This window comes from Diabrotica undecimpunctata, chromosome 9 (assembly GCF_040954645.1).
Source record: "Diabrotica undecimpunctata isolate CICGRU chromosome 9, icDiaUnde3, whole genome shotgun sequence".
In the NCBI taxonomy this organism is placed as follows: Eukaryota; Metazoa; Arthropoda; class Insecta; order Coleoptera; family Chrysomelidae; genus Diabrotica; species Diabrotica undecimpunctata.
Window position 1 is genome coordinate 34,477,410 of NC_092811.1, and position 27,983 is coordinate 34,505,392.

The window sequence follows — 27,983 nt, forward strand, 5'->3', positions numbered from 1 at the left end:
TGAGCTCTCGTCATCGTCACTATCCACCAGATTAATAATAAGTTGTCCACTGTTTAAAAATAATAATTATCCTAGTCTTCTGTACTCATTTTCTACTTTCACTACACGGTGTACTGCTTTTTTGCAGTCGGCACTTGTAATCTTTGACAGTATATAGAGTATATATAGTTCGTCCCAAACCCTTCTTTCAGTGCGTCATAGTTGATCGAATTCTTTCTAACACATTAAGCTAGAAGTGACAGAAAAAAACGTGAGTCTGTGATTATTATACATAGAACTTAGAAAATTTTTTATCGTTCACGGGTATTAGCATATTAAAGCTAATTCTTTTTACGGATGTATAATTGGTTGGAGTTTAGAATACGCTAAATAGTTATCCAATCAATGATGCGCATAAATATAATTTGACGGCAGATTGTCTCGATCGTGACAGTACTTTCACAATGTTAACTGAAGCTAATTCTTTTTGCGGATATATAATTGGTTGGAGTTTAGAATACGCTAAATAGATATCCAATCAATGATGCGCATAAATATAATTTGACGCAGATTGTCTCGATCGTGACAGTACTTTCACAATGTTAACTGATAAAATGATAATTGTCATTCTAGGTTAGTATCAAAGAATATAGACGCTAAGCGTCTATATTCTTTGTTAGTATTAAAATATCAGACATTTTACAGTAAAAATTTAATTTTGTATTTCTTGTCATAAAAATATTTAAACATGCCGAGATATATCGAGAAAGAACAAAGACTTATTATTAAATTATTTTCAATTAGAAAAAGGAAGATTACGATCCTGCAACTGTCAAATTTAACTAAAATGTCATGCAATAATTCTCGACATTTTTAAAATCCTATATGACGTCAAAATTAGTGACGCACTGAAAGAAGGGTTTGGGACAGACTGTATATTGTTTCTTATAAGTTTTAGTACGAAGCACTTCAAGTAACTGTTTCTTATTATAATTGTCTTAATTATAATCGTATTATTTAAAATACAAATCATTATCTGAGAGGAAATCCTTTAGTTACTGTTTTGAAGACGAACTTAGGAATTTTTTTGAGAAGCCTTGAGTGGTAGCTAGCATTGTCCCTAACTATCGCACTGCCCGGTGTTATATTGGGAAGCAGTGTATTTTTAAACCTTCTTCTTCTTCAGTGCCTTATCCGGTCCGGATGTTGGCGTTCATCAAGGCTATCATGGTTTTGTTGACTGCTCTGAGAAACAGCTCCGCTGAGGTCATCCCAAACCATTGTCGGAGATTTTTCAACCACGAGATACGACGGCGTCCCGGTCCTCTTCTGCCAAATACTTTACCCTGTATAACAAGTTGAAGAATTCGATATTTTTCTTCGTTCCGCATCACGTGGCCGAGGTACTCAAGCTTACGTTGTTTAATTAAATTAAGCACTTCTTTTTCTGTTGTCATGCGCTGTAGGACCTCAACGTTGGTGACATGGTCCACATAAGATATTTTTAGTATCCTTCTGTATATCCACATCTCGAAGGCTTCGATTCGTTTTTCAGTGGCTTGCGTCAGTGTCCAGGCTTCAACTCCACATAGTAACACTGGAAGAACGTAGCACCTCACTATCCGCATCTTGGTTCCCAAACTGAGATCACTGCAGCACAGCAAGGATCTCAACTTAATAAATGTAGACCGTGCCATTTCAATTCTGGATCTAATCTGTTGAGATGTGTTTTAAAACCAATCTTCGAATATAGTAGAATATCATATTCTGATGATAATCTACACTACATTTTTCTATTTTTTTTTCCGTAAAGCATTAACCCATTTGACACCCAACCATTTGCAGATTCACAGTGCACAATAATCATCCGAGACCTTTATTCCGAGGTACTCCTTTCAACTGGCACCTAAGTGAACCATCAGTCAAACCTTTGCTAGCGGTATCATGCGTGGCATACCATGTCTCGTCTAAATAATATATAGTCCGCTGTTGGTCTCGATATTCTTGAATTTTTTTTAAATAATCTAAACGCCAGTGTACTATCCTCTTACTTTTCATAATAGCCACCCGTTTATCAACGATTTTGTATTTAAACCCAAGTTTTTTCAGCCGTCTACGTAAAGTGGTGTTAGGGCAGCTTCTTGCCATCGCAACAAGCTTGGTGTATATAATATCAATTGTTGGCATTACATTTTTTTTTGTATTCTTCGTAAACCAAATTCCTTAAACATTTATCAGTCACGATATTAATTTGTTTAGGTTTTCCAGCATCCCATCTTGTTTTTCTCTTTTTAACACCACTTTTCACGATGTCGCGCGTGGTAGAATACCGAATTCCTGTTGGAAAGGCCGCTTTTCTTATAATACTACCTTCACCTACAACTATTTTCAGGATTATTTTGAAGATTTCTGTAAATGTGATACAAATTCTCTTCATTCAAAACAATCCTTTTCTTTGGAACTCTTAAACACTTTTCTACAGTTACAGTCTCAGTGTTATTGTTTTTTGTACGACTTACACTTAAAAGATTGTTGACTACTACACTTTGTTTACTACTACTTGGGTTCTCTTGCTCCCATGTACGAAAAACTGTAGGTGATTTTTCCCACGGCCCAAACACTTTCTTTGTACACCAATAGACAGTTTCATAAAAACACACAACAAAAAAATACTACAATTATTATAACTACTCACAACAAAATTTCAACACAACTCAAAATTAAAGCAATGCACAATGCACATCTATCTATAAACAAGCTAATTGCGAAGATACAATTAAACTAAAAATTTGCAAGTGCAGTCCCTTAGATAAGGCACATGCCGGTATTTTTACAACCGGATTATCCATCGTAAATCAATCAGTTTAGATCTTAAAAACACGTGCATTGGCCATCGTTTTGAAGCAACTTTTGTAGTTTAAAGACGCGCGATTTGGTCCACTACATCAACCCCGTATTTTGTTTTATTAAAAAAACTTACTGTTTGAGGAAGTTTTTTTCCATCGACAGCAACCTCCACTGATTGATGTAATGAGCTCAACAAAAGCACATTTTTGTGACTCTTTCCTTGGTATGCAGTAAGTGTTATCTTTTCGTCGCTCTGGAATATATGGGTAACATATAATTCTCCATTTTTACTCTTTACGCTTAGAGGAACTTCCTTTCTGTTGCGATTCAAAGTACCCACAAGACTTGTTGATTTTTTTTGCAATGCCTTGACCAATTTTAACGATGTAAAGTAGTTATCTGTCGTAACATTTTTGCCCTTTCCCAGTTGATTTTTCATTCACCGCAAAACAACATGTTCACCAACACTTGTATCTTTCTTGCGTAGATGATCAGTGCCAGTATAAGTAACCATTTACAATATATTTTGATTCCACGCATGTCAAAAGCCAAAATTTTATGCCAAACTTATCCGGCTTATTTGATATGTACTGTGTAAACGGGCACCTGGCTTTAGAAGGCAGTAGTTGTTCGTCCACAGTAAGGTTTATTCCCGGTTTGTAACATGCACCACTATTTTCTATAAATCTATTCCAAACCACAGATGCTAGAGCAAATTTGTCGGTTTTCAATCGTTCAGATCTCGTTTGCTTTATGTCAAATCTGAGATATTTTATAATATCCTTGAATCTGTCACGTGGCATAGTTTGCCTAAAAAACTGAGGACCCCATACTGTTGACCACAAGCTGTTGGTTGGGAAATTTTTGGCGCCGTAAACTCCTCTTGCGTACATAATAGCAAGGGCAGCCTCCAGTTCTTCCAAAGTTATAGTCCATGTGTCATTTTTCAAACATCGATATGCTTCTGCAATAGTGCATTCTTTTATATGATGTAACATGCTGTCGTTGATTATTAGATGCCAAGCACTTACCACACAATTGTTCCTCACGTTCCTTTTTGGATACGATGTAGGACCTGATTCCTCTCGATAAATGTTGTGCTGAGCGCGGCGTCCTGTAATGAGCAAACACTCAATGAATATGAAGATACGTTGTCTGAACTTTCCACGTTGTTCCGTCTTTCGATTGTTCGGTGTCTCCGATTGAAATAGTTTTTCCTTGTTGACCTCTTTTTCTCTTCTGACTTGGCTTAGATGCACTTGAATTCACGATAAAATTAGCTGACTCGTGCCGTTGAGTTGTAGAAGCAGTGTTTACATAAATTGGTGAGTCTAGTACAATAAAACTTTCTAACTGCTCTGAAGCATCAGAGTCACTTGAATCATTATTTTGTGATGGTACGTATTGTTCATCGTCTGACTCATTACTTTCTGCAAATTCAGATTCACCTCTAGAAACATCTTCTTGTATTTTTCGTATTTCTTATCTGGCTTATTTGATATGTACTGTGTGAACGGGCACCTGGCTTTAGAAGGCAGTAGTTGTTCGTCCACAGTAAGGTTTATTCCCGGTTTGTAACATGCACCACTATTTTCTATAAATCCATTCCAAACCACAGAGGCTAGAGCAAATTTGTCGGTTTTCAATCGTTCAGATCTCGTTAGCTTTATGTCAAATCTGAGATATTTTATAATATCCTTGAATCTGTCTCGTGGCATAGTTTGCCTAAAAAACTGAGGACCCCATACTGTTGACCACAAGCTGTTGGTTGGGAAATTTTTGGCGCCGTAGACTCCTCTTGCGTACATAATAGCAAGGGCAGCCTCCAGTTTTCCAAAGTTATAGTCCATGTGTAATTTTTCAAACATCGATGTGCTTCTGCAATAGTGCATTCTTTTATATGATGTAACATGCTGTCGTTGATTATTAGATGCCAAGCACTTACCACACAATTGTTCCTCACGTTCCTTTTTGGATACGACGTAGGACCTGATTCCTCTCGATAAATGTTGTGCTGAGCGCGGCGTCCTGTAATGAGCAAACATTCAATGAATATGAAGATACGTTGTCTGAACTTTCCACGTTGTTCCGTCTTTCGATTGTTCGGTGTCTCCGATTGAAATAGTTTTTCCTTGTTGACCTCTTTTTCTCTTCTGACTTGGCTTAGATGCACTTGGATTCACGATAAAATTAGCTGACTCGTGCCGTTGAGTTGTAGAAGCAGTGTTTACATAAATTGGTGAGTCTTGTACAATAAAACTTTTTAAACTGCTCTGAAGCATCAGAGTCACTTGAATTATTATTTTGTGATGGTACGTATTGTTCATCGTCTGACTCATTACTTTCTGCAAATTCAGATTCACCTCTAGAAACATCTTCTTGTATTTTTCGTATTTCTTCAAGAAGTTCAAGCTCTGATAGTCCACGACGGGACATCTTTGCAGTCATCTTGAATTTTCACAATTGAACGAATGTTTCAATATTCTAGAAACGAGAGTCAGCAGAACCTAATAAACCGCTCAATAAACAAAATACTTTCAAGGAACAAACAGTATGTAACAAAATACCTTCTAGGAATAAACGGACATAAACATAATTTTATCTATCCGACAGAAAGTTAAAAGAAATCGTCAAATTTTCGAGAAAACGATAATAATTAATACAGGGCCACTTTGGCCCTTCAGACTTCAATGGTAGGTTTGTTAGAAAATCCATTTAATAAATTTAGTAAACAATATTAAAAGTCATAAAATATGAAATTATTATTGTGTCAAATAAAAGAACTACAATAACTTCAAATCGCAACAGGGGCCAAATTGGCCCCTCCGACATTCTAGTGTTAAAGATATTTCTGCCATAAGAAAGCTATATGTCCATTTTAAATATAAAATCTCCCAACAGTTTTTGATATATTGGAGAAAATTTTCATTTTCTAATTTCAAAGGGCTGTAAATTTTTTTATGTGCACATTTGTACTAAAGTAAGGTTCAATCTAACTATTTTTGGTCCCAAAATACGCGATTTAATTTATAACATACCTTTTTGTTACACCCTTTATAATGATATACTTTCAAGACTTGATATCTCGTCATTACCGCATATAATGTTTTTGTGTTTCTTTCCTAAGAAATATTAATGCCCCACGTTACTGTATAAAATCCTCTAAATAAATTTATTTTAAAGTTATCACTTAAATGAAAATAATTCTGAAATAATTTAATTAAATGGATGTTATGGCGCAGTCTTCAAAGAACTTTAGTTCTATATCTGAAAGCCTTTTTAGATAAGATGATTAAATATTTATAATAAGCTTTAGAATTTGCAGTTGTGTGCAACGATGGTGGATACTCTCTATATAGCTTAATTTAATTAAAATACACGTAAACGTAAATCTTAGATTCAGAATTCTCCTCACCGGAGAAATTGATCATTGTTGGTTAGATTGTACTAGCTTATGTTATTGTAATATTGTATAATGTAATATAGTATGAAATTTTTTTCCAGAATGGTACTTTTAATTACTAAACTTTTCTACATTTATAATTTTCAACTATCCGGTTCCAAGGCTTCGTTGTTTCTTTGAGCAGTATTCATTTTTACGATTGATACGTTGCTAACCGCTAAATTTATTAAGATACTAGCGGACCCGACAGACTTCGTTCTGTCAAAAAGATTTGGAATGTGGCAGTTTATTTCTTTAATTCTCCTGAACAGAACCGTCACCATGATGATAGGGCGGTGTGTGAGGGTCAGCTCGGGTGACCTAAGTATCTTCGCTTCCAGAACTTTGGCCACCCTTTTGAACCCAATAAAAACCCGGACTGGGATATCTGCCAGAGGGCTTCAAACTAACAGGGGAACTTAAGGTTCAAACTTGATTGAAAAATAATCTAAAGGGATAGTGGAAACCTAAAGGTGACAAATATTTATAAAATGGGTGCTTCAATGACAAAACATAGAGATATTTAATTATTTATTATTATTATTATTGACATAGGGTTAATAACCGATGTAATAAAGAATAATGAAATAAGACGTATATAAGTGTTTTCAGTAATCGCTTTATTTTAAATCAAGTGCATCACAATTATTAACAAAAATCTGTTTTGTTTTTATTGTAGTGCTTTATGATGTACAATGTTTTTTGTTTGATTACCTGGTGATTATACAAACAAATCTGATAGTTTTCCAACACGGGAACATGCAACATACAATTGACCATGTGAGAAACATGGGTTTTCTAGACACCCAATGATTGCCCCTGAGACTTATTTATGGTCATAGCAAAAGCAATCCGCACTGGAAACTGTAGTCGTTTAAATTCAAATGGTACATCAGTCGGAATCATTGGGATGCGTGGTATCAAAACGTCTTCTCCTTTATACTTTCCTTTTAGTATAGTTGCTTTTATCACGTTGTTCAACAATTTTTTTATCGCTAACCGTGTGCTGTTGCAAAGATGCGGTTGGTATATTTCTCAACATTATAACTACCGATTCAACCTTTAATTGAAGATTGTGAGGTGGCAATCCTGGTAAATCCAGCGAGTTTAAAAATTCAGGCGGATAGTTAACGACAGCATCTTAGTTAGTAGCCGAATCATCTGATTATATATCCTCAATTCGTCTGTAATTTGTTCTTCAATTTTGAAATTTAATTCATTTACATCTATATTTTTAGCAGCCAATATAGCCCATTCGCTCGACCAATCATGGTTTCTGTAATTTTTGAGCAACATCTGGAAACACCTTTTGAATAAGTTCATCTTTAGCCATTTGCCATTACCAATGTCATGAGTTGTTTAGAGAATATGTCTCCAGATTGGTCATTTTGCAACTCGACACGCATATTCTTGCTAAAGTGTAATACCTTGACATGTTACCATCAATTGGAGGACTTTAAACATGCATTGAGTTTATCAGCTTGCGTTGATCGTGGAATCACTGATAATCTCCTGCTAATAAAATCATTGCACCACCAAATGGGTTATGATTGCTCCGTAGATCTTACCTGTTTCCGTGTTAGAAAACCATCAGATTTGTTTGTATATTCACCAGGTAATTAAACAAAAACATTGTATATCATAAAGCACTATATTAAAAATAAAACAGATTTTTGTCAACAATAATTATTCTATGTTTTGTCATTGAAGCACCAACTTTATAAATATTTGTCACCCTTAGGTTCCCACTATTCCTTTAGATTATTTTTCAATTAGATTTGAACCTTAAGTTCCCCTCTTAGTTTGAAGCCCTCTTACAAACATCGCAGTTAAGGTTTTTAGTGGGTCCAAAATTCGTGAAAGCGAAGATACTTAGGTCACCCGAGCTGACCCTCACACACCGCCCTATCATCATGGTGACGGTTCTGTTCAGGAGAATTAAAGAAATAAACTGCCACATTCCAAATCTTTTTGACAGAACGAAGCCTGTCGGGCTCGCTAGTAATTTAATATAAACTTTATTGAATAGCAATAAAGTTCAAATTGCCTCTAGATTTAGTTAGAAAATATTTGTATAGGAAAAAGGTTTATGGAAAAATTTTATTTTTAATTATTTATTTATTTATAATAGATTTTATTTATTAATGGAAAAAAGATCATTGCAGATCTATTTCTAGGTAATAACTGTATTAATGTTTTCTGGAAAATGTCAATGTTTTACCCATATACGGAGTGTAAAAATAAAGTTGTTTTTTTCGTCTTATTTTGCAACGCCCTGTGGAATTTATTAAAAGAAACACACCTACATTGTTTGGACAACAGTGAGTGCTTGTAATTTAATATAAACTTTATTGAATAGCAATAAAGTTCAAATTGATTCTACATTAATATTGGAAAATATTTGTATGGGGAAAAGAAAAGCTGTTTTAGAGGTTTCCCGGAACTTATTCGAATTTTTCTTGCCGCAAAAACCATCCTTAGACTTCAAGGAACATTTTAAAAAAAGAATTGTTAAGATTGGTTCGTGCGTTGTTGAATTGCGCTTACCAACACATTTTGCGATTTGCGATAACTAACAAAATAAACGTTTGAAAAAGGGGTATTTTTTTACTTATTAAACAATTGTAATACCTTCTATATTTTTCAAAATACAGACTTGTACGTACCACCATTGGATAGCTGGTAAAAAAACTCACATAAAAAAACCTTCTATGACCAATAGAAACGACTATTTTTAAAAAAATCATATCTCCATTGTTTATAAACATTCAGAAGTAAAATTTGCACAAATTTTGAATAAAAATCCAAACTTTATATTGAAACTTATAGCTATAAAATTCATCAAATTTTTCGAAACTTACGAAGTACTTTCGAAAGATCGACATAGGAAAGTTAAGGGGAGATAACTGTTTCAGCTTCGTTTTTTTTTTCGAGATCGGAACTTTAAATTAAAACATATAGGAAAAATTTACATTATCTCGGCTTCCATTGCAGCTAGAAGCCTCTTTTTTAATCTGGGATAGCTCCTCGAAATATGAATAACTACATAGTTTTCACTGGCCGGGAAATATGGGAAACCTCGGAAAAATTGAGTCCATTTGAAAATCACCGTAAAAACTTACTTTTTTTTAATTTGGCTGAAATAGTCTATCGCAGTATTAATAATGATGACTAAAGTATTATATATAAAAAAAACTGGGTGTGGCAGTCCAGTGGGACTGCCGGTGGAAGTTACACTTCTATACACGCATTCGCCGTTACAAATTTATTTGGGAGTCAATCTGCACAATCATTACATATGTAATTCTATAGGTAAGACATAGCAGAAAGAAAAACAGAATTAATAACAACTTACTAACAATGAAGGATTGAATCAATATTTTGATGTATATTTTTATTTTCATATATGTATGAAAGGAGTTGAATGCAAATTTTTTTTACACATACTCTGCAGTAAAATTCATTGTTCATTTTGTTATTAATATAATAATACAATACAAATTAAACTGCAATATTCATAAGTAGACTTAGGCAAATATGCAAATAAAAAAGTATGAAATATGTGCATAAATATGCAGTATTTTATGCAAAAATATGCAGTGTTTTATGCAAAATATGCATATTTATCTAGAAAATATGCATGTAATAAAAAATATTTACAATATTTTTTTATTTACAAAATACTTAAATATTATAAATACATAACATATACAATTATTTTAACATATAAATATTATTTTGAATTGTGGTAACAATAGATTATTAAATGATGTTCAAAATTTTCTAATAAAAACTTATAGCTTCTATCTGAATACATATATTTGTAAATAGAAAAACTTCTTTCGACATCAACTGATGTAACTGGGGCATTTTTCAAATTTACTCTAATGAATGGTTCTAAATTAAGTCGTTCGGAAAATGTCCAGCTAGTACTTGAACTACTTCAGAAAGAACCTGGTAACCACTATGTTTTTCCATGGTTACTTTAAATTTTTGAAAAATTTCCTTTCCTATAGTACCTTTAACGTTTTGACACAAAGACTCAAATTCTTTTATTAAAACTACTCTCTAACAATGATAATTTTGAGGATTCTAATTGAGTTATAGTTTTCTGGACAAAACTATAATTTGATTTTATGAATGACAGTTGCTGTTAGAGGATGTTATTTTGAAAGGCTTGCTTAGCTTCCAATAAAGATTGGCAACTATCTTCCGTAAAATGGTTAATTATTTTTTTTTTAATCAACAAAATGATCAGCATAGAAATTAGCTTGCTTCCAACCATATTCCCCAACGTGTTAAAATGGGTTGCGGTGGCAGTGGAACAGCAGGAAGCATATCTCTGTAACATTGTATTCTTACAGGTGATTTCAGGAATACCTTTTTGACGCTCACTATTAAACTGTTAACTAGTGGAAATTATTTTCTTACTTCCTCCGCAACTCTGTTTATTCCATGCGCTAAACAAGTGACATGTATTAAGTTTGGATAAAATATTTTTAAATTTTGTCCTGCTTTCACCACATATGGTGCGGCATCAGATAAAATAAGGAGTAATTTATCATTAGGCACAGCAGCAGGAAGAAAAAAGTTTGCTAATGCTTCTTGTAGAAACCGTTTTTTCCACTTGCTAACAGGAAATTAAATACGATTTTGGAAAGGTTTCATCGCTAAGTACACTAATCAAAAAGTGCACAATGTATCTTCCTGACGAGTTAGTGGTCTCGTCCACACATATGTAAAAGTAATTATTACCTATTTCGGCTTTTATGTTGTGGATAACTGAGGAGTATAACAACTTGACATTATTTCTCTTTAGAGTTCGTTCACTGGGAATGTTTTGTTTGCAATATTTTTTTGAAAAAGAACCAAAGTTTTCATTAGATAATTTTGAAAGCGGTATATTAGAAGATACTAATACACGACACAAGTTTTTGTTAAAAATTTCTTGTTTGGTTTGTTTTTTGGAACTTGACTGAAAGCACTTGGACACTGAAGGTTGATATTTTTCACCGGATGTGGTTTTCACTTTTTTAGTTAAATGTTTTCACGGTTCTGACATGCTGATCTATTTGAAATTTTTTTTCAGATAAAATCTAAAAAAGAATATAAATATTCTATAGTTGTACCCATTTTTAAAATCTAAGATTGTAGAAATAAACTAAAAATGAACCGTTTTTGCATAACAATTAAAATATTTAAATGAAATCAAATAAAAATCGGTGTAGTAATCTGGAAAATGTCAAGAAATGTATGTACAAGAAAGAAGAACCCCCAAATATTTACAAGATGCTCTTGGTCTTTTCTGTTTACATTTAAAGAAAAAATACTGTGAGCATAAATTAAAAGCACCTAATTAAGTCCAATATATATTGTTACGAACATGCTTTCAGCATGGCCCATGTAACGGTTGCATCTCGAAAACGCTTCGAGAACTTTCGCGATGTATCGAGTACGAGAGAGAACAACGGGTCACGTAGGCGAATTAGAGGTGGGACTACTTTGGATTATTCTAGAATAATACTTTTGGTATATATATGTAACGATGTTATGAGTTAGTTTTAGTTGTTAAGATATTACCGAACTGTAAACTTATAAATAAATATATTTATATAAATTCGAACCGCTCGTTTTATTTAAAAACGGTACAATATGTTTTTTTTTAGCAAAATTAAAGCAAACTATGCTATTGTTAAAAAAAATGTTAGCGACCTTTCAGTAGACTATTGAATGATTTGAATTTTAAATAGGTATCCTATTTTTTATCGCAAGGAGTTTAAAAAATGCTTGAAAAAAGAAAAAATACATCGATTTATTGCGAACTAGCGTTGTGTCGGTACTTTTCTTAAACATAATCTCCAATTTTAAAATCTTTGTTTGTACCACCGTGTAAATTTTTAAAATAAAATAAAAAATAATACGTATGTACTTACAGTTTTGCCACAACATGAGCAATAAACTTTATCCATATCCATAGATAGCTCTTTGTAAGGTTTTATCCAAGTTGAAACATTGCTTATTTTCGGCATTTTCAAAGCTCAATAATTATTCACAATTAAAAATACACATTGTTTACGCCTCCAATTTTACAACAAAAGTGAAACCAAGTGGAACTGACAGTCAAAATAAAAATTTTTACCTAGAGACATAAACTGGCAAACACAAACCCTTAATTCCAGGACAAAACGTGACAAAACTATAAGCCGCTGTCTTTTATTAGTTACTATATTAAGAATTTGAATACCAAGTGATTATAAAAACAATATTAAATATTTGCATTTTCATGCTATCTGTAAGTTTGAATATAAAAATATATAGTTAACACCAAATTTTCAAATTATATGCACTTTATGCTCACTTTTATAAAAATATGCAAAATTGGACATTTTTGCATTTTTTATGCATTATATGCAAAATATGCAATTTGCATATTTGCCTAAGTATATTCATAAGTATTTAAAAATGACAATAATATACATAAAAAATTACACTACAATACAGTGCAACATAATTCCATATAATAATACAATACAAATTAAAATGCAATGTCCATAAGTATTTAAAAATGACAATAATGTAATAATATTAATAAAAAAGTCCTCCTCGACTGGGAATCGAACCCCGGTCTCTCGCGTGAGAGGCGGGGATACTGACTACTACACACTACCGAGGACATAACAAAAATGTATTTCAAAATTGACAGTTCTGGATCATACAGTGATTTATTGATATTATTATTTTATAAAGGAACATTTTTATCGGTAAGATAGTTTCGAAACAAATTCAGATTTCTGCTTTAATCTGGAGCCTTCTAAAAATTGCAAGGCATGGCCAAACGATGATAAAGATGTTAATAGAGACATGGGGAATCTAAAATTTGCATTCCACGACATGTCTATTCATCTAAGCAGAAATCCTAACGAATTTGTTTCTCGTACTCATACAGAGTAGATCCGAAGAAAATGAAAAAGACAGAAAAGATTTTATTTCACGTTCAAAGCGTCTATGTACCTATTGATACGTATTTCGCTTTAATAAAGCTCATCAGAATAGTTATTCATAGCCGTTCAACGGCTATGAATAACTATTCTGATGAGCTTTATTAAAGCGAAATACGTATCAATAGGTACATAGACGCTTTGAACGTGAAATAAAATCTTTTCTGTCTTTTTCATTTTCAAGAACATTTTTATATTCGAGAGAGGAAGAGAGACAAAATATATCTTCTGTCTCTCTCTTACTCATTATCTTACATATGTTATGATTTCACAGATTCACTCCCATACAAATTTCCAACGTGGAGCGCGCGTATAGAAGTATAACTTCAAAAAGTAAGTTTTTACGGTGAAGTGAATTTCAAATGGACTCAATTTTTGTGAGGTATCCGATATTTCCTGGCCAGCGAAAACTATGTAGTTATTCATATTTCGACGAGCTACGCCAGATTAAAAAAAGAAGCATCTAGCTACGTGTTTCAATTTGAAGTTCCGATCTCGAAAAAAGAACGAAGCTGAAACAGTTATCGCCTCCACTTTCCTATGTCGATCTTTCGAAAGTACCTTTGTTTCGAAGGGCTGTAAGTTTCGAAAAATTTGATGAATTTTATAGCTATAACTTTCAATATAAAGTTTAGATTTTCATTCAAAATTTGTGCAAATGTTACTTCTTAATGTTTATGAACAATGGAGATATAATTTTTTAAGAAATAGTCCGTAACTTTGTTCCTATTGGTCAAAGAAGGTTTTTTTTTAAATGTGAGTTTTTTTTACCAGCTATCCAAAATGGTTGCACGTACAAGTCTGTAGCTTGAAAAATATAGAAGTTATTACAATTGTTTAGAAGTAAAAAACATAAGTACCCCTTTTTCAAACGTTTATTTTGTAAATAATTTCGATAAAAACGCAATGTGCATTTAACTTCTGAGATAGTTTAAGTCTTAAAGTATCAGCCCCAGGGATAAATAAATTAAATAACTTTTAAACTGTTTGACAGATCGGAGACAAATTTAAAAGACGGTAATTCCTCGATGTTCAAATGTATTAGTAACATTTATTTTGTTAATAAAAAAATTACTAAAATTTATAAATTAGTGGAAAATAACTGCTTTTTTGCAAATATCTCGGTAAATTAGTTATCAATTTTAATTAAAAAAACGGGAAAATAAAGATATTCTTGATATAAAAAAATGATATAAATAATGTTTATGTAAAATATAAGGGAAAAAACTTATAGACAAAAAATCAAATTGTGACCATAAATTATTGTTAAAAAAAAGATAAGGTAAAAATACGGGTACTTTTTCATCTATTCATCATCTGGTAACCCCCACCTATGTCTTAAAAGCTTCAGATATCTGCGAAAAATTTTGCAGTGAAATCGATGATTTTGCATAACCAGACTGGGCTACTAGGTTAACAAAAAATAACTACTCAGCATAATCAAACAGAGAAAAATACAATAATTGGGTCATGTGGTGAGAAGTGGAAGATATGAATTACTCCAAATCATTTTGGAAGATAAAGTTCAGAGCAAAAGAACAGTTGGAAGACGCCAGAATTCGTGACTGAAAGACCTAAGGAGATGGTTTGACCGCTGATCCACAGAAATCTTTCGTACAGCTGTTTTCAAAGATACAATTGCCATTTATATCGCCAACCCTCGAAAGGAGACTGCGTAATAAGAAGAAGAATAAATGACTTTTTGCATTAAGAATTTTAAAGATTTTTAGCCGTTGTATAATTTTTTCAACGCTTACTTTTGCTGAAGCAATTTCCGCAGTACAAAGAGCATCTTGCAAATCTTGATAATTGTGTCCTTTTTTCTAAAAATGGCGGTCTTAATAATTCGATTTTCTTTTTAATACATTCATTTTCTATCTAATTTTCTTACTAAAATAGATCACCTTCAGTATGTACAACATCATTGAGGGAGTTATCAAAAATTATATACAGATGGCTCAAAAATGGACGGCAAAGTTGAATATGCTATATTCTACCCCCAAAAAAGTATAAAGATAAACAACAGATTACCTGACAAAATGACAACTTTCACAGCTGAACTTGTAGCAGTCAAAGAAGCCTACAAAATATGTATGAATCAAAAAGAACTAAACTATGTTATATTTACAGACTGCCAAAGCATTGTACATAAACTGAAATATAATTTACATAATTTTGGAGAAAATTATATCATCAGTGACATCATAGCACTAAATAGTGAAGCTTTGAAATCGGGCAAAAATATCATATTGTGCTGGATAAAAGCACATACTGGTATAAAAAAACAACGAAATAGTAGATGATCTGGCTAAAAAAGCAACAATGAAAGAATCCACTCAACTATCAACCTATCAACTTCCTATGGGTGATTTAATATATGTAATCAGATCTCTTAAATGCACAAAATGGCAGGGACACTACAACAATTCAAAGGCAAATTTTATAAAAGAATCCAACCCACAATATCCGTCAAGACATGGTTTAAACAAGTTTCCAACAGAGGCTTCATCAAAACTATTTGTAGAATAAGAAGCAATCATGGTATGACTCCAGTATACAAAAGAAAAATAGGACTGGCAAATAATAATGAATGTATATGTGGGGAGCTAGCTGATCTACAACATATGCTGTTAGAATGTCCTTTACATTTTATTGAAATATCAAATTTTTTTACCAAGCTAGTTCAAGTTAATGTTCAATTACCTTCTAATCTAACACATCTTTTAGAGTCGAAGAATCTAGATGTATATAAAATTTTATATGGTCATATTAATTGCTTAAAATTAAAGCTCTGACAAAAAAAAAACAATAAAAAAATAATAAAGAATAAAAAAAAATGGAGAACAAAATAAAATAAAATAAAATAAAAAAAAAGTTACTAAGAAGATCTAAACCTCCGAGGTGTCGAATCGAGTTTATGTCTTAGCGTAGTAATAAAAAAAAATAAATAAAACAATAAAAAAAAAGTAAAAAAAAAGATACAAAAAATAAAACAGCAAAAATAGAGTAAACTAGTAAGTAAGTTTCTAACATTCCATGTCTTAACTGTCAATACAATAGTTTTAAATTTAAATACTAACAATATCTTGTGTAAAGAGATAACTCAAAACAAATTGACTGGCCAGTTGGTTGTCAAAACCAGTGCCAATAAAACATTGTACACACACATTTTCTATCAAAATGCCCTTATCTACCATTATAGAATCATTTGGTGTCAATTTGTCCAATAACCTTGATTGAATAAAAGTTTCTTTGTCTGAGATACGTCCACAAAAAACAGGATTTACAAATTTAATTAAACTAGATGGTGCTATTCCAATCATAACTTTTAATGTATGGTTCCCTTTGTAGCGAGAATAAAGCATTACACGACACTTGAGATGCTTTTTTGTAAAAGTAATTATGTGCAGTCCAAAACAATTCTTGTTTTAGGAAATTTCTTAAAACTAACAGGTATCCAATTTTGAATCTCTTCTTTTCATGGCCATGGGATTGCAGGTTTTAATACTTCAGAAAAAACTTCCACCGTTATCTGAAAATAATTTCTACATGTGTTTGCTGAGACACCAAATAAAACAGAAAGGCAAAGAAAAGTGAGGTCAGTTTTTAACTTAGCAAACCCTAGAACAATACCTTGTTTTAGCTGAAGCAATAATGGTTTCAAATTTTTGTTTTCTAACAAACTAGCAGCTTCACAAATTTTTTCCAGCAAATTTAGAGTTGGTATTCCATTGAATGCATTTAAATCGCGATTTTCTTGTATCAAATCATACAAATTAACTTTTTTGCCCTCACTTAATACAGATGGGGTCACTTGGACAGCCTTCTGTTCCGTATCTATTTTTTATTTTCAGTAAGTGATCCCGTTGTAACTCTGGACGATTTCGGATGGCTTCTAAAACTGCACTAATCGCGGTACCTGTGTTAATTTCGAATTCATCTTCCGTAATTGTTGACGTTGTTGGCTCTGAGTCAATCATTATATCTTTTGAAATAAATACTGTACCAGATAGATGCCTTTGTTTTGCTCGTTTTGATCTTCCTTATCGAGATGATCTTTGTGAAGAGGATAACACTTTGTCCAAAGATTGAATAGGTAGATTCTCAGATGGAATGAAACCTCTTTTTTAAAATCATTTACCAGTCCTCATATCTGAAAAATAAAACAGTATTTCAACGATTAAGAAAGAACCAGGCTAAGACAATATTACCTAAATAAATTTCCTATCAAACATGATTTACCTGAAAAAAGTAATCCGATTTCTTAAAGTGTCGGCTGCTTACATTCATGAATTTTGTCACAGATTTCGCAATGCGAAGAGCTATTAGTCATTCTTAAGCAGTGTATTTTGTGGTTGTTTCAGCTAGAGTTTGTCGAAAAAAGTGTTATGATATAAAAGAAGTATTATTATCAGATTTAGCCATACGGCTCACACTCCCTCTAAGAGGAAAATTCACTCATCCCAGATACCTACGGTATCAAAAGGATTGAGCTCTGGTGGGACTCTTTCCATGTTATCGAGTCCTAGGTGACTTGGTATGTCGGTGTATCTCCCAAAAATTTTCGTACGCATCTGGACGTCGAAAGTAACACAGCTTTCTGCATAATCTTATATAGATGTTATATAAGATATAAGAATAATAGGTATCGTCTGGGTACTTTCCATTTTCCATTGTCTCCTGATTTGTATTTCTAGATCTCTGTACTTGGCGATCTTTTCGTTGTATTTAACACGTAAATTATTGGTGTTGGGTATCGCCACATCAATAAGTGTTGTTTGCCTAGTAATTTTATTAACTAGTATGAGATCGGGTCTATTATGGGCCACTGGTTGGTCTGTAAGCATAGTGCGGTCCCAGTATAGCTTGTAGTTGTCATTTTCAAGCATTCTATCAGGGACGTGTTGATAATAAGGAAGATGGTCGGTTTGGAGAAGTCCCAGTTTGTCAGCTAGTTCTTGGTGGATAATCTTTCCTACTGAGTCATGACGTTCTTTATAATCAGTACCGACAAATGCCTGGCAGCCACCGGTGAGATGTTGGATGGTTTCTTGGGCTTGGCATCCATATCGGCATTTGTCATTTTGGACTTGAGGATCTTTAACAATATATTTCAGGTAATTTTTAGTTGGAATAACCTGATCCTGAATGGCAAGTAGGAAACCCTCAGTCAAACCCACAAATAAGTATTATTATTATAGTATTATTAGTATTTATCAAAGAAAAATATATGGCGGCCATGGGAAAGTGATGTGCGTTTACCTGGCGAAAATTAACCTACGGATAATTTAGAAGATGAAGATGAAAGTGCGGGGCCAAATACTCAGCAAAGGAAGAATTTGTGTGCAGCTGAGCAAAATATGGTGTAAGATGTATTTGATGGACTTTCTAAAAAAATGATCAAAGATGAAGCTGTTAAGCAAACGGTGGTTTTAACAAAAATTTCTTGCGCAACAGTGTACCGTTTAATAAAGACAGGTTCGAAAGGTAGAACAAAAAGAAAGGATTTGGGAAGCTCTAAAAAAGTTCAACCTCACCTCTTCGAACCTATTAGTGAGACTATAATATATATAATATGTATGCAGCTAAAGTTATGCCTAATCTAAACAATATCATGGCAAAATTAAAAGAAAAACATATTGTTGATGATTGTTCCACAAAGACTTTGGGAAGATTTTTGACCAAAAATGATTTTAAATATACAACTGTCAATAAGAGATAAACCATAATGGAAACTAGCCGCCTAATAAAATGGAGGAAAGAATATATCAAAAAAATTTCACAATACCGCACGTTTAATTCTCACGAAACGATAGATAAAGCTTGGACAAACAGTACAAGAAAATGCCAAATAGATGTACCCCATTCTAGAGGCAAGCGAATTTGCATATTACATTACGGAAGACAACATGGATGGGTGAACGATGCGTTATTGACGAGTTCCAAAAGTATTAACCCTCGAGCGGGCGCGCCCGTGTATTTTGTACACGTCCAATAGAAAAAGTCGTCTAAAAATAAGAGTGTCGTCAATCTGGCGATATCGTCGCGTCTATTCGTCCAGTAGAGATCTGTCGTTCGAATAGTTAAGTAATATTTTTTGTTGCAGCTGAGTTTTGTGAGAATTCTTAGAAATACGAGAGTGTGACGGTTTTGTGTACATAATACACGGCGGGCCTTCTAGTGTAAGTATTTTATCCATTAATTATTTTACTTTATAAAAAGTTGTAATTCGAAATTAAAGTCAAATTAACTTTAGTTTTACTTTATTTTAGGTTGAACAGGATATTGTAACATAATTGAGAAGGAATATAACGGCGACGCTGAGAGAATATCATGTAAGAATTTAGTTGCATTGTTATATTTTGCGTTGCGTTACGTTTTTTTTTTATTTTTGCAGGGCTAGAAAGAAGTTTTTAACTGAGGCTAAGTTATATAAAATTCTTAATGAAGACGCAGAAACAGAAACTAGTGAAATAGAATATTCCGATGAATCTGAGACAGATGAAGAAATAATACACCATGATGACCACAATTCTGATTCTGAACAAGAACAGAATGACCACGTCAGAGCCAGTAACTTCGGAGGATAATACTGCAGTAAGTACGACTGCTTTCGAATATTTTCAAGGTAAAGATAAAACAACTGCATGGCGTAAGACTCCGCTGTCGTCGCAATCAAAAATTAAAAAGAAAAATATTATCAAAATACTTCCAGGACCAAAGGCAGTGGCTTCAAAAGTGACGTCAGAACTTTCAGCTTTTGAATAAATTATAGATTCTGATATATTAGAGAACATCGTACAATTTACTAATTTGTACATTGATAGTAACAAAGAATCTGTTCAATATAAAAGAGAACGAGATATGAAACATACTTCAAAAAGTGAAATAATGGCGTTACTGGGAGTGCTTTACCTCCTAGGCACTAAAAAGGCTAACCATACTAACGCACTTGAACTTTGGACATCTAATGGAACAGGTATAGAAATTCTTAGAGCTGTAATGAGTTACAAAAGATTTTTATTTTTGTTACGTTCAATGCGCTTTGATGACAAAACCACAAGACATGAACGGAAAATATATGGCAAACTTGCACCAATTAGAAAAATATTGGACGCATTTGTTAGTAACTGTAAAAATTCCTATAATCTTGGTGAATTTGTTACAATAGACGAAAAACTAGAGCGATTCAGAGGACATTGTAGTTTCATCCAGTATTTACCGAATAAACCAGCAAAATACGGTATCAAGCTGTTCATTTTGGGCGATGCACAAACTTACTTTGTTGGAAATTTAGAGGTTTATTGTGGACGGCAACCTGATGGGCCTTATGCTGTACCAAACTCTCCCAGTGATATGGTAGATAGGCTTATTGATTATATAAAAGGTTCAAATCGCAATTTGACAACCGATAATTGGTATACCAGTTATCCTTTAGCTATTTCCCTTGGAAATAAAATAACTACAATTGGCACTTTGAGAAAAAACAAAAGGGAAATACCTATTGAATTTTTACCCCAAAAACAAAAAGAAGTGGGAACGTCACTTTTTGGATTCCAGAAAAATGTCACTGTGGTTTCATTTGTTCCAAAAAAAAGTAAGTCGGTCATACTTTTATCCACGATGCATGACACTGCCACCGTAGACGTCGAAACTAAAAAACCAGAAATTATTCTAGATTATAATGCCACAAAAGGTGGTGTGGATACTATTGACCAAATGTGTGCATCATATTCTGTAAAAAGAATAACCAGAAGATGGCCACTAATTATATTTTTTTCTCTAATGGATATGGCGGGTATAAACGCGCAGGTGTTGTTTTATGTTTTGTGCCAATAAAACAAATCCCAAAATATGTCGCCGAATTTTTCTAAAGAATTTAAGCTTGAGTTTAATGAAAGTACATCTTTCAGAAAGAGCGACAATGCGATATCTTCCTCAGGATATTCAAGGTTTTCTAATGAAATATAAATCATGTGAAGAATCTACTAGAACAGAAGTGCAAAGCTCTAGAAAACGTGGACGTTGTGCAATATGTCCAGGCTCAAAAAATTCCAGCACAACAGTTAAAAGTGGGCTATGTAGAATATTTGTATGTAAAATGCATTCAGAAACCACAATTACCTGCGTAAAATGTAAGAACAATGAACGGCAGCAATCAGAAGAAATCGAGTGAAGTAACCCGTAGGTACATGTTTTATGTTTATTATTTTATGTAACAATAAACTATTTTTGTAAATCGTGGTTGTCATTTTGTTAAAACGCACTAAATTTGGTAAAATCAACTAAAATGTGTTTTGTGTACAAAATACACAGCGCGCCCAGTTATGAAACGGTAGTCGGCGCGCCTGCTGTAGGGTTAAAGACAGTTTTCTAGTCTACGACCAAGACATCGAAGGGACGCTTTTTGAATTATGGTTTGAGAATACATTACTTTCAAATTTAAAAGAAAATAGCGTGATTGTTATGGACAATGCAACATATTACTCCAGATGCATTAAAAAAAATCCAACCAAACAGAGCAGGAAGGATAAAATTCAAGAATTTTTAATAGCCAAAGATCTACATTTTAAGAATCATTACACCAAAGATCAACTAATCCAGGTTCTTCATACAAAAGTCCTAACTAAAGAACATATTGTAGATAAAATAGCCACTAACAATGGATATATAATATTACCTCCATATTACTGTGTGTTGAATCCCATAGAATTGCTATGGGCCCAGTTAAAAACCATGCCCGGAGGAACAACACATCTTCAAAAGATGGCCAAAGTGTTGTCAAACTAATAAAAACATAATTCAAAAATATCAGTGCTCAAAACTGGCAAAATGCAATAGAACATGTAAACAAGATTGAAAAAGATCACATGAAAAATGTCCCAGCTTTGAAGAAAATTATTATTAATTTGGTTGAGAGTGATGAAGATAACGATAATGACGATGAGTTGAAATAATTGTTAACTCTAACTGGAAGATCCCAAATGAATGTGAATTTCCGAAGTGGCTAGTATACCACTTAATTTATAATAGTAAAAAAACCAATGGGTAACTTTTTGTGACATCGCATGTGACATGTTAGTAAATAAAAACTATTTTTGAAGTTATACTTCTTTAGGCGCAATTGGGAAAAATTGATGAGAGTGAATTTTTATAAAATTCACAGTATGAAGTACGCACATATTCACAGCATGAAGTTAGTTGCTACATTTAAATCTTTTGAGTTAGGTATTAATGCAAATAAAGTGTGAAAAAAATATAGATATTAAATTAGATAGAGGGTGATAGATATTTACTGATGATTTGTATATTGTATATGTATATTTTTGTGTGTAAAAATTGACCTGGTTCAATAGTTTTCATCTCCCTTATAATTACGTAGAAATTACATTTATCCATTACTTTAGGACCTCACTGTATAATATATATAAATCCACCAAAAGAAAATTTTGAAAAAAAGATGAAGGTAAATTTTTCTAAATACTATATTATGAGGTAGTTTACTTTAAAAATAATCAGTATTTAGATCCATTGGTGAAAACATTTAAGTACACAAATTAATAATTCGAAATTCAACATTTTCTCAGATAATTTTATTTAAATGTTGGATACAGATTAGTACAACTCTGTAAATGTCTCTCTGGGGGTCTTGTGTTACAATAGGTATTAATATCGGATTACCAGTAGGTCGGTTTTTAAAATTTCGCATCGATCTTGTCACTCACTATACTTGCCAGTTTTTTCGTAATTTCTGGTCTTTTGGAAAGTAGTGGAGATGTATATCTTTCGTATATCGAACACATTGTGGCACTGAACAACATCTATTACTTTTCTTCTGATCGCTCAATATTTTTAAAATTTGATGAAATTTATACTAGTTTTAAACTCTAGTTTATTCAAATTTTTGACATTTATCCCTACTTTATTAGTTATCTATTTTGGCGGTAGTTGGCAGCACGGTCGTTTGGGAACACGAATACATCTAATAATTTTTACTAAAAAAATTTTGAAAACGATTTTCTGATAGGAAATTGGAACGTCAAAACAAATATTGTAAAATGTAATTCTCATAAAATAATACGAGGCATATTTTTTAAGTACCGTTTTGCGATTCCGCCGCCGCAGCGGTACGGTCGGCGTTCCGCGCATGAGCGCTGGTCACCTACATCTCTTGTCTACGCACTGACGCCATTACAGTCTGATTCTTCATTGAATACTTGTTTACTCCAGTGTTTAAGATGCCTCCAACAATCGTGAGTCACGCTGATTGTGAAGTACGGGCTGTTATACGATTTCTTAGTGCTAAAGGCGTAAAACCGATCGATATTCATCGTGAGATCGTTGAAGTTTACGGACAAAACATTATGAGTGATCAAATGGTAAGGAAATGGGTGAGTGCATTTAAAGATGGCCGCGTAAATGTGCATGATGAAGAACGGAGTGGGCGTCCTTCGGTCGTTAATGAAAATTTGGTGCAGAAAGTGGACGAAAAGGTGAGAGAAAACAGACGCTTTACAATTTCATCATTGTCCGACTGCTTTCCTCAGTATTCTCGTAGTGTTTTGTATCGCATTGTTACCGGAAATTGTGTTAACGTTGGGTTCCAAAAATGTTGACGGATTTGCACAAAACCCAACGTTTAGGCAGTGCATTGACTTTCCTTGAGCGGTACCACAGTGAAGGTGAAGATTTTTTAGACCAAATTGTTACTGGTGACGAAACGTGGGTGGCCTACGTCACACCAGAATCGAAACAACAATCCATGGAATGGCGACATTCATCATCACCCAAAAGAGTGAAGTTTAAACAAACAATTTCTTCCCGGAAAATCATGTGCACAGTTTTTTGGGACAGAAAAGGAGTATTGCTAGTGGAGTTTCTGCCTCGTAATGAGACAATCAATGCAGCGTCTTATTGTCAGACATTGAAAAATCTGCGTCGTGTAATCCAGAACAAAAGACGTGGCAAGTTGAGTAAGGGTATCGTTTTGCTGCATAACAATGCCCGTCCACATATGGCTAATCAGACCAAAGATCTCATCAAATAATTTAAATGAGAAACTCTAGATCATCCTCCATACAGCCCTGATCTGGCGCCCAGCGACTACCATTTGTTCCAGTACTTGAAGAAACACCTGGGCGGTCAGCGTCTTCAAGACGATAACGAAGTCAAAACATTTGTGATGCAGTGGTTAACAAGTCAGGCGGCAGAATTTTATCAGGAGGGTATTCAAAAACTGGTGCCACGTTATGACAAGTGCCACGTTATGACAAGTTCCTCAATATTCACGGAAATTATGTAGAAAAGTAGATTAAAGTACAGGCTTTCATGTAAAAATAAAATTATTGCCATATTTTTGCACGTCTTTTTTTTAATTCCAAAACGGTACTTACTTAAAAAACACGCCTCGTATATCTGCTCACGTTACTAGAAAACTCAAAGCAGTTCTTGTCTTTGTCCACTCGTACATTTCATAGATAAGTACTAGGTCAGTTTTTGGTATAAAATTTGACTAAAATTTAGTTATATTAGGAATCTTTAGTTAATAAAATTTTATCACCTTCCATATTATTTCTAGGTTCTTCGTGAATTTAATAACATTGTGAATAAACTCAAAGAAAAACCAGATAGTATTGAACGAGTCTATGAGATGAGGGATTGGATAGAAACCATTCCGATGACATTAAAACAGCTAGAAGAAACTACGAGGAGATATGTTATGGTAAGTTAAATAATATATACACTGCAAGGAAAATTTTTCCCCCTTTTTCTTGTCAAGAATAATATCGTTATTGTTCGTATTCTTAACGCAAAATTTACTATCGGAATAAATACAGCACGTAGACTTTTCACATAATCTTCATTTAACTTATTATCCTAGTGATCTATTTGTAGATCAACATATCTTCCTGTGTATATGATGACCTTGCACATATCAGCAAACAGTATTTCCGTTGTTATTTTTTTTATAAATTATAGACATTCGGATGTCAGTTTCAGATAGAAGCGTTTATTTAATTTGTCATTTCTTAGTGAAAATTCAGGGTGTGTAAATGTGCTGGATTTATCTCTTGTTACTGGTGTGTTATATTTTTATTATGGGTTCGTTAGTACATAGGCTTGTGTGGCGTTAGAGTAATAGTCATTAGAACTTCAGCGATCTATATATAGATCAGTGGGCGCTAATATGATTTTTCTGTAAATATCATTATCATTTGGTATCAGAAATCGCAATGAACAACAAACCTTTCAAAACAATGGAAGAAGCCTTGGAGTACTGTTTTTCAGAGAACATCAAAGCGGTTATCGCTGTGCTTCCATCACAAGTTGATGAACAAATCGGATGAGAACGGCCTTGCCGACAATGACATTGGTCGGCCAGACGTAACCCATGTTCCTGGTACTGTAAAAGTCATTAAAAATCCTCCAGAAGATTCAGAAATCAAAGAAGAAAGCGATGAGGAGCTGGAAGGGCCGTCGATATCTTCTGTTGTTAAAAAAAAAGAAACCGCAGAAACTAAGGACTAATTTAAAAAAACTCGCCCGCAATACAATTTGTCCCAAAATGGTGATGTATATATAGAAAATTAAAGATGTAAAATCCACAAGGAAAATAAATTCCTGCAGCTGGCTGTACACCCTGCATCACAAAAAGAGGTTTAATCTTTGTATGTAGGTATATTTAATATACCTACATACAAAGATTAAACCTCTTTTTTTTTTTAATTAAAGATGTGTTGTGAGTGACATAAAAGGAAAAACTAAAAAGGAGTTTTATTGCTTTTATACTCGTAATTTTTGTATGATACCCTACTTAACCAGCGAACGATATTATTGGAGCAAACAAGAATACCTAGGAATATCTCTTGTAAAAAAGGCTATAAATCGGAGAACTTATCTAAAATTGAAGTCTCTCTTACACCTTCAGGAGAGTTCAGAAGCCCACAATCATAAGTCATTGTTGTGTTATTCTTATGAGTAGTTTGCATCATGATAAGGCTATTAGTGACAGAAATGACAAAAAGCCAAAAAGCCAAAAAAATTCCAGTAAGGGAGCAGTGGATCCCTAGATCAGTTTGTTGGTACATATACATGTAAGAGGAAGACAAATCGCTGGTTTATATTGTTTTTTATAATACGCTGGACATTTCTGCCTACAACGCGTTTGTTTTATGGACATAAATAAATCCCCAATAGAACATCAACAAAGTTACAGAACGACGAATTTTTCTTGAGGAATTGGGAAAAACACTGGTTGAATCACTTATCTTTTCCAGGAAAAATTTACCAAGAACTAAAGACTTACAAGAACTGGTAAAAAGAACACGAACAGAAGCGAGTAGAGAAGATGGAAATTCTAGTGAACTGTCTATGGACAATCCATCTCCGCCTGCTAAACGAGCACGCTGTAAATTTTGCTCTAAAAACGATAACAAGACTAATATTTTATGTTGTATACAGTGTGTAAAAGCCAAATGGAATAAGTTCATTATTTGGGTTACTGTACATATTTATAAAAAATCCCGAAACACGTCAAATTTAAATTATAACTTGACATTCTTTAATATGAAAATGCAACCCCTACCTTCAACCCCCTTAGAATGACAGGTACAACCCCCAATTTTTAAAATAGGAAGTATAGGCTTGTGATATATCGTTTGAAAGGTTTTTTCATTCTCCATTCAAAAATGTTGTCGCTTTCAAGTTTATTAAGATTAATTAGGATAAAATTAAATTAAAATCATGTGGTTACCGAAATTCACTAAAATATACTCAAAACTTATTTCCCGTTTAGGTCTTGATAATGAGAAAGTGAACAAAAACCATAGCAATGTGGTTTTTAGATGGTAACCATTAAAAAACTTTAAAGAATTTCCGTGGAAACGTTATTTTAACACGAATTAGTAAATTGTTTTATTTAAGTTGTCAGTATTTTAATTTAAGTAAAAAGTTCATTTAATTCAATTCTGAAAAATGGTTAGATTAACGGAAATGCATAAAATAACAGTTTTACAAATGATTGGTTACGGAGATAACACCCGAACACAACAGGAAGTAACTCGTCTATTTCATGAGAAATTTCCTAATTTACCGCCTATATCCCAAGGAACAATAAGTAAAATAGAGAAGCAGTTTCGCGAGTTTGGTCATGTAAGGCAGATAAAAAAAGCAGCTACCAATGCACTCAGTGATGCACTCAAATTAGATAAGTTGCTTGAGTTTCAGGAAAATCCACATACATCGACTAGACAGGCATCCACTACATTCAATGCTAGCCATACATCGATAGTAAACAGAAAATAAATTGCATCCCTATAAGATGATACCTACTCAGGAGCTCATTGAAGACGATTTTGATAGGAGAACTTTTTTTTGTAAGCAAATGATGGACATGTTGGATCACAATATTATCCAATTAGAAGGCGTTATGTTTTCTGATGAGTGTACTTTTTCACTTAACGGTCATGCTAATCGGCAAAATTGCCGCTACTGGGCCACGAAAAATCCTCACTGGATGAGAGAAGAACACAGTCAATACCCTCAAAAAGTTAATGTTTGGTCAGAGATTGTAGGAAACAATATCATTGGTCCCTTTTTCATTGAGGGCAACTTGAATGGCAACAATTATTTGGCACTACTTAAAAATGATGTCATTCCAACGTTGGCAAATTTATATCCTGATCCAGGAAACCCTCAAGTTCCAGCGAATACGATAT

The 27,983-nt window shown here is 33.3% G+C and overlaps 1 protein-coding gene across 2 annotated transcripts in view; it reads left to right on the plus strand.

Moving 5' to 3' along the window:
- LOC140449818 (dynein axonemal heavy chain 1-like) overlaps positions 1 to 27,983 on the plus strand; it is a 1,063,244-nt gene that overhangs the window by 94,991 nt on the left and 940,270 nt on the right. For both annotated transcript variants that reach the window (XR_011951893.1, XM_072543176.1), the window contains exon 12: positions 24,845 to 24,988. Coding sequence is in view for 1 of the 2 variants with exons in the window: in XM_072543176.1 (XP_072399277.1) it covers positions 24,845 to 24,988 (144 nt within the window). In the remaining variant the exon portion in view is untranslated. The remainder of the gene's footprint in view (positions 1 to 24,844; positions 24,989 to 27,983) is intronic.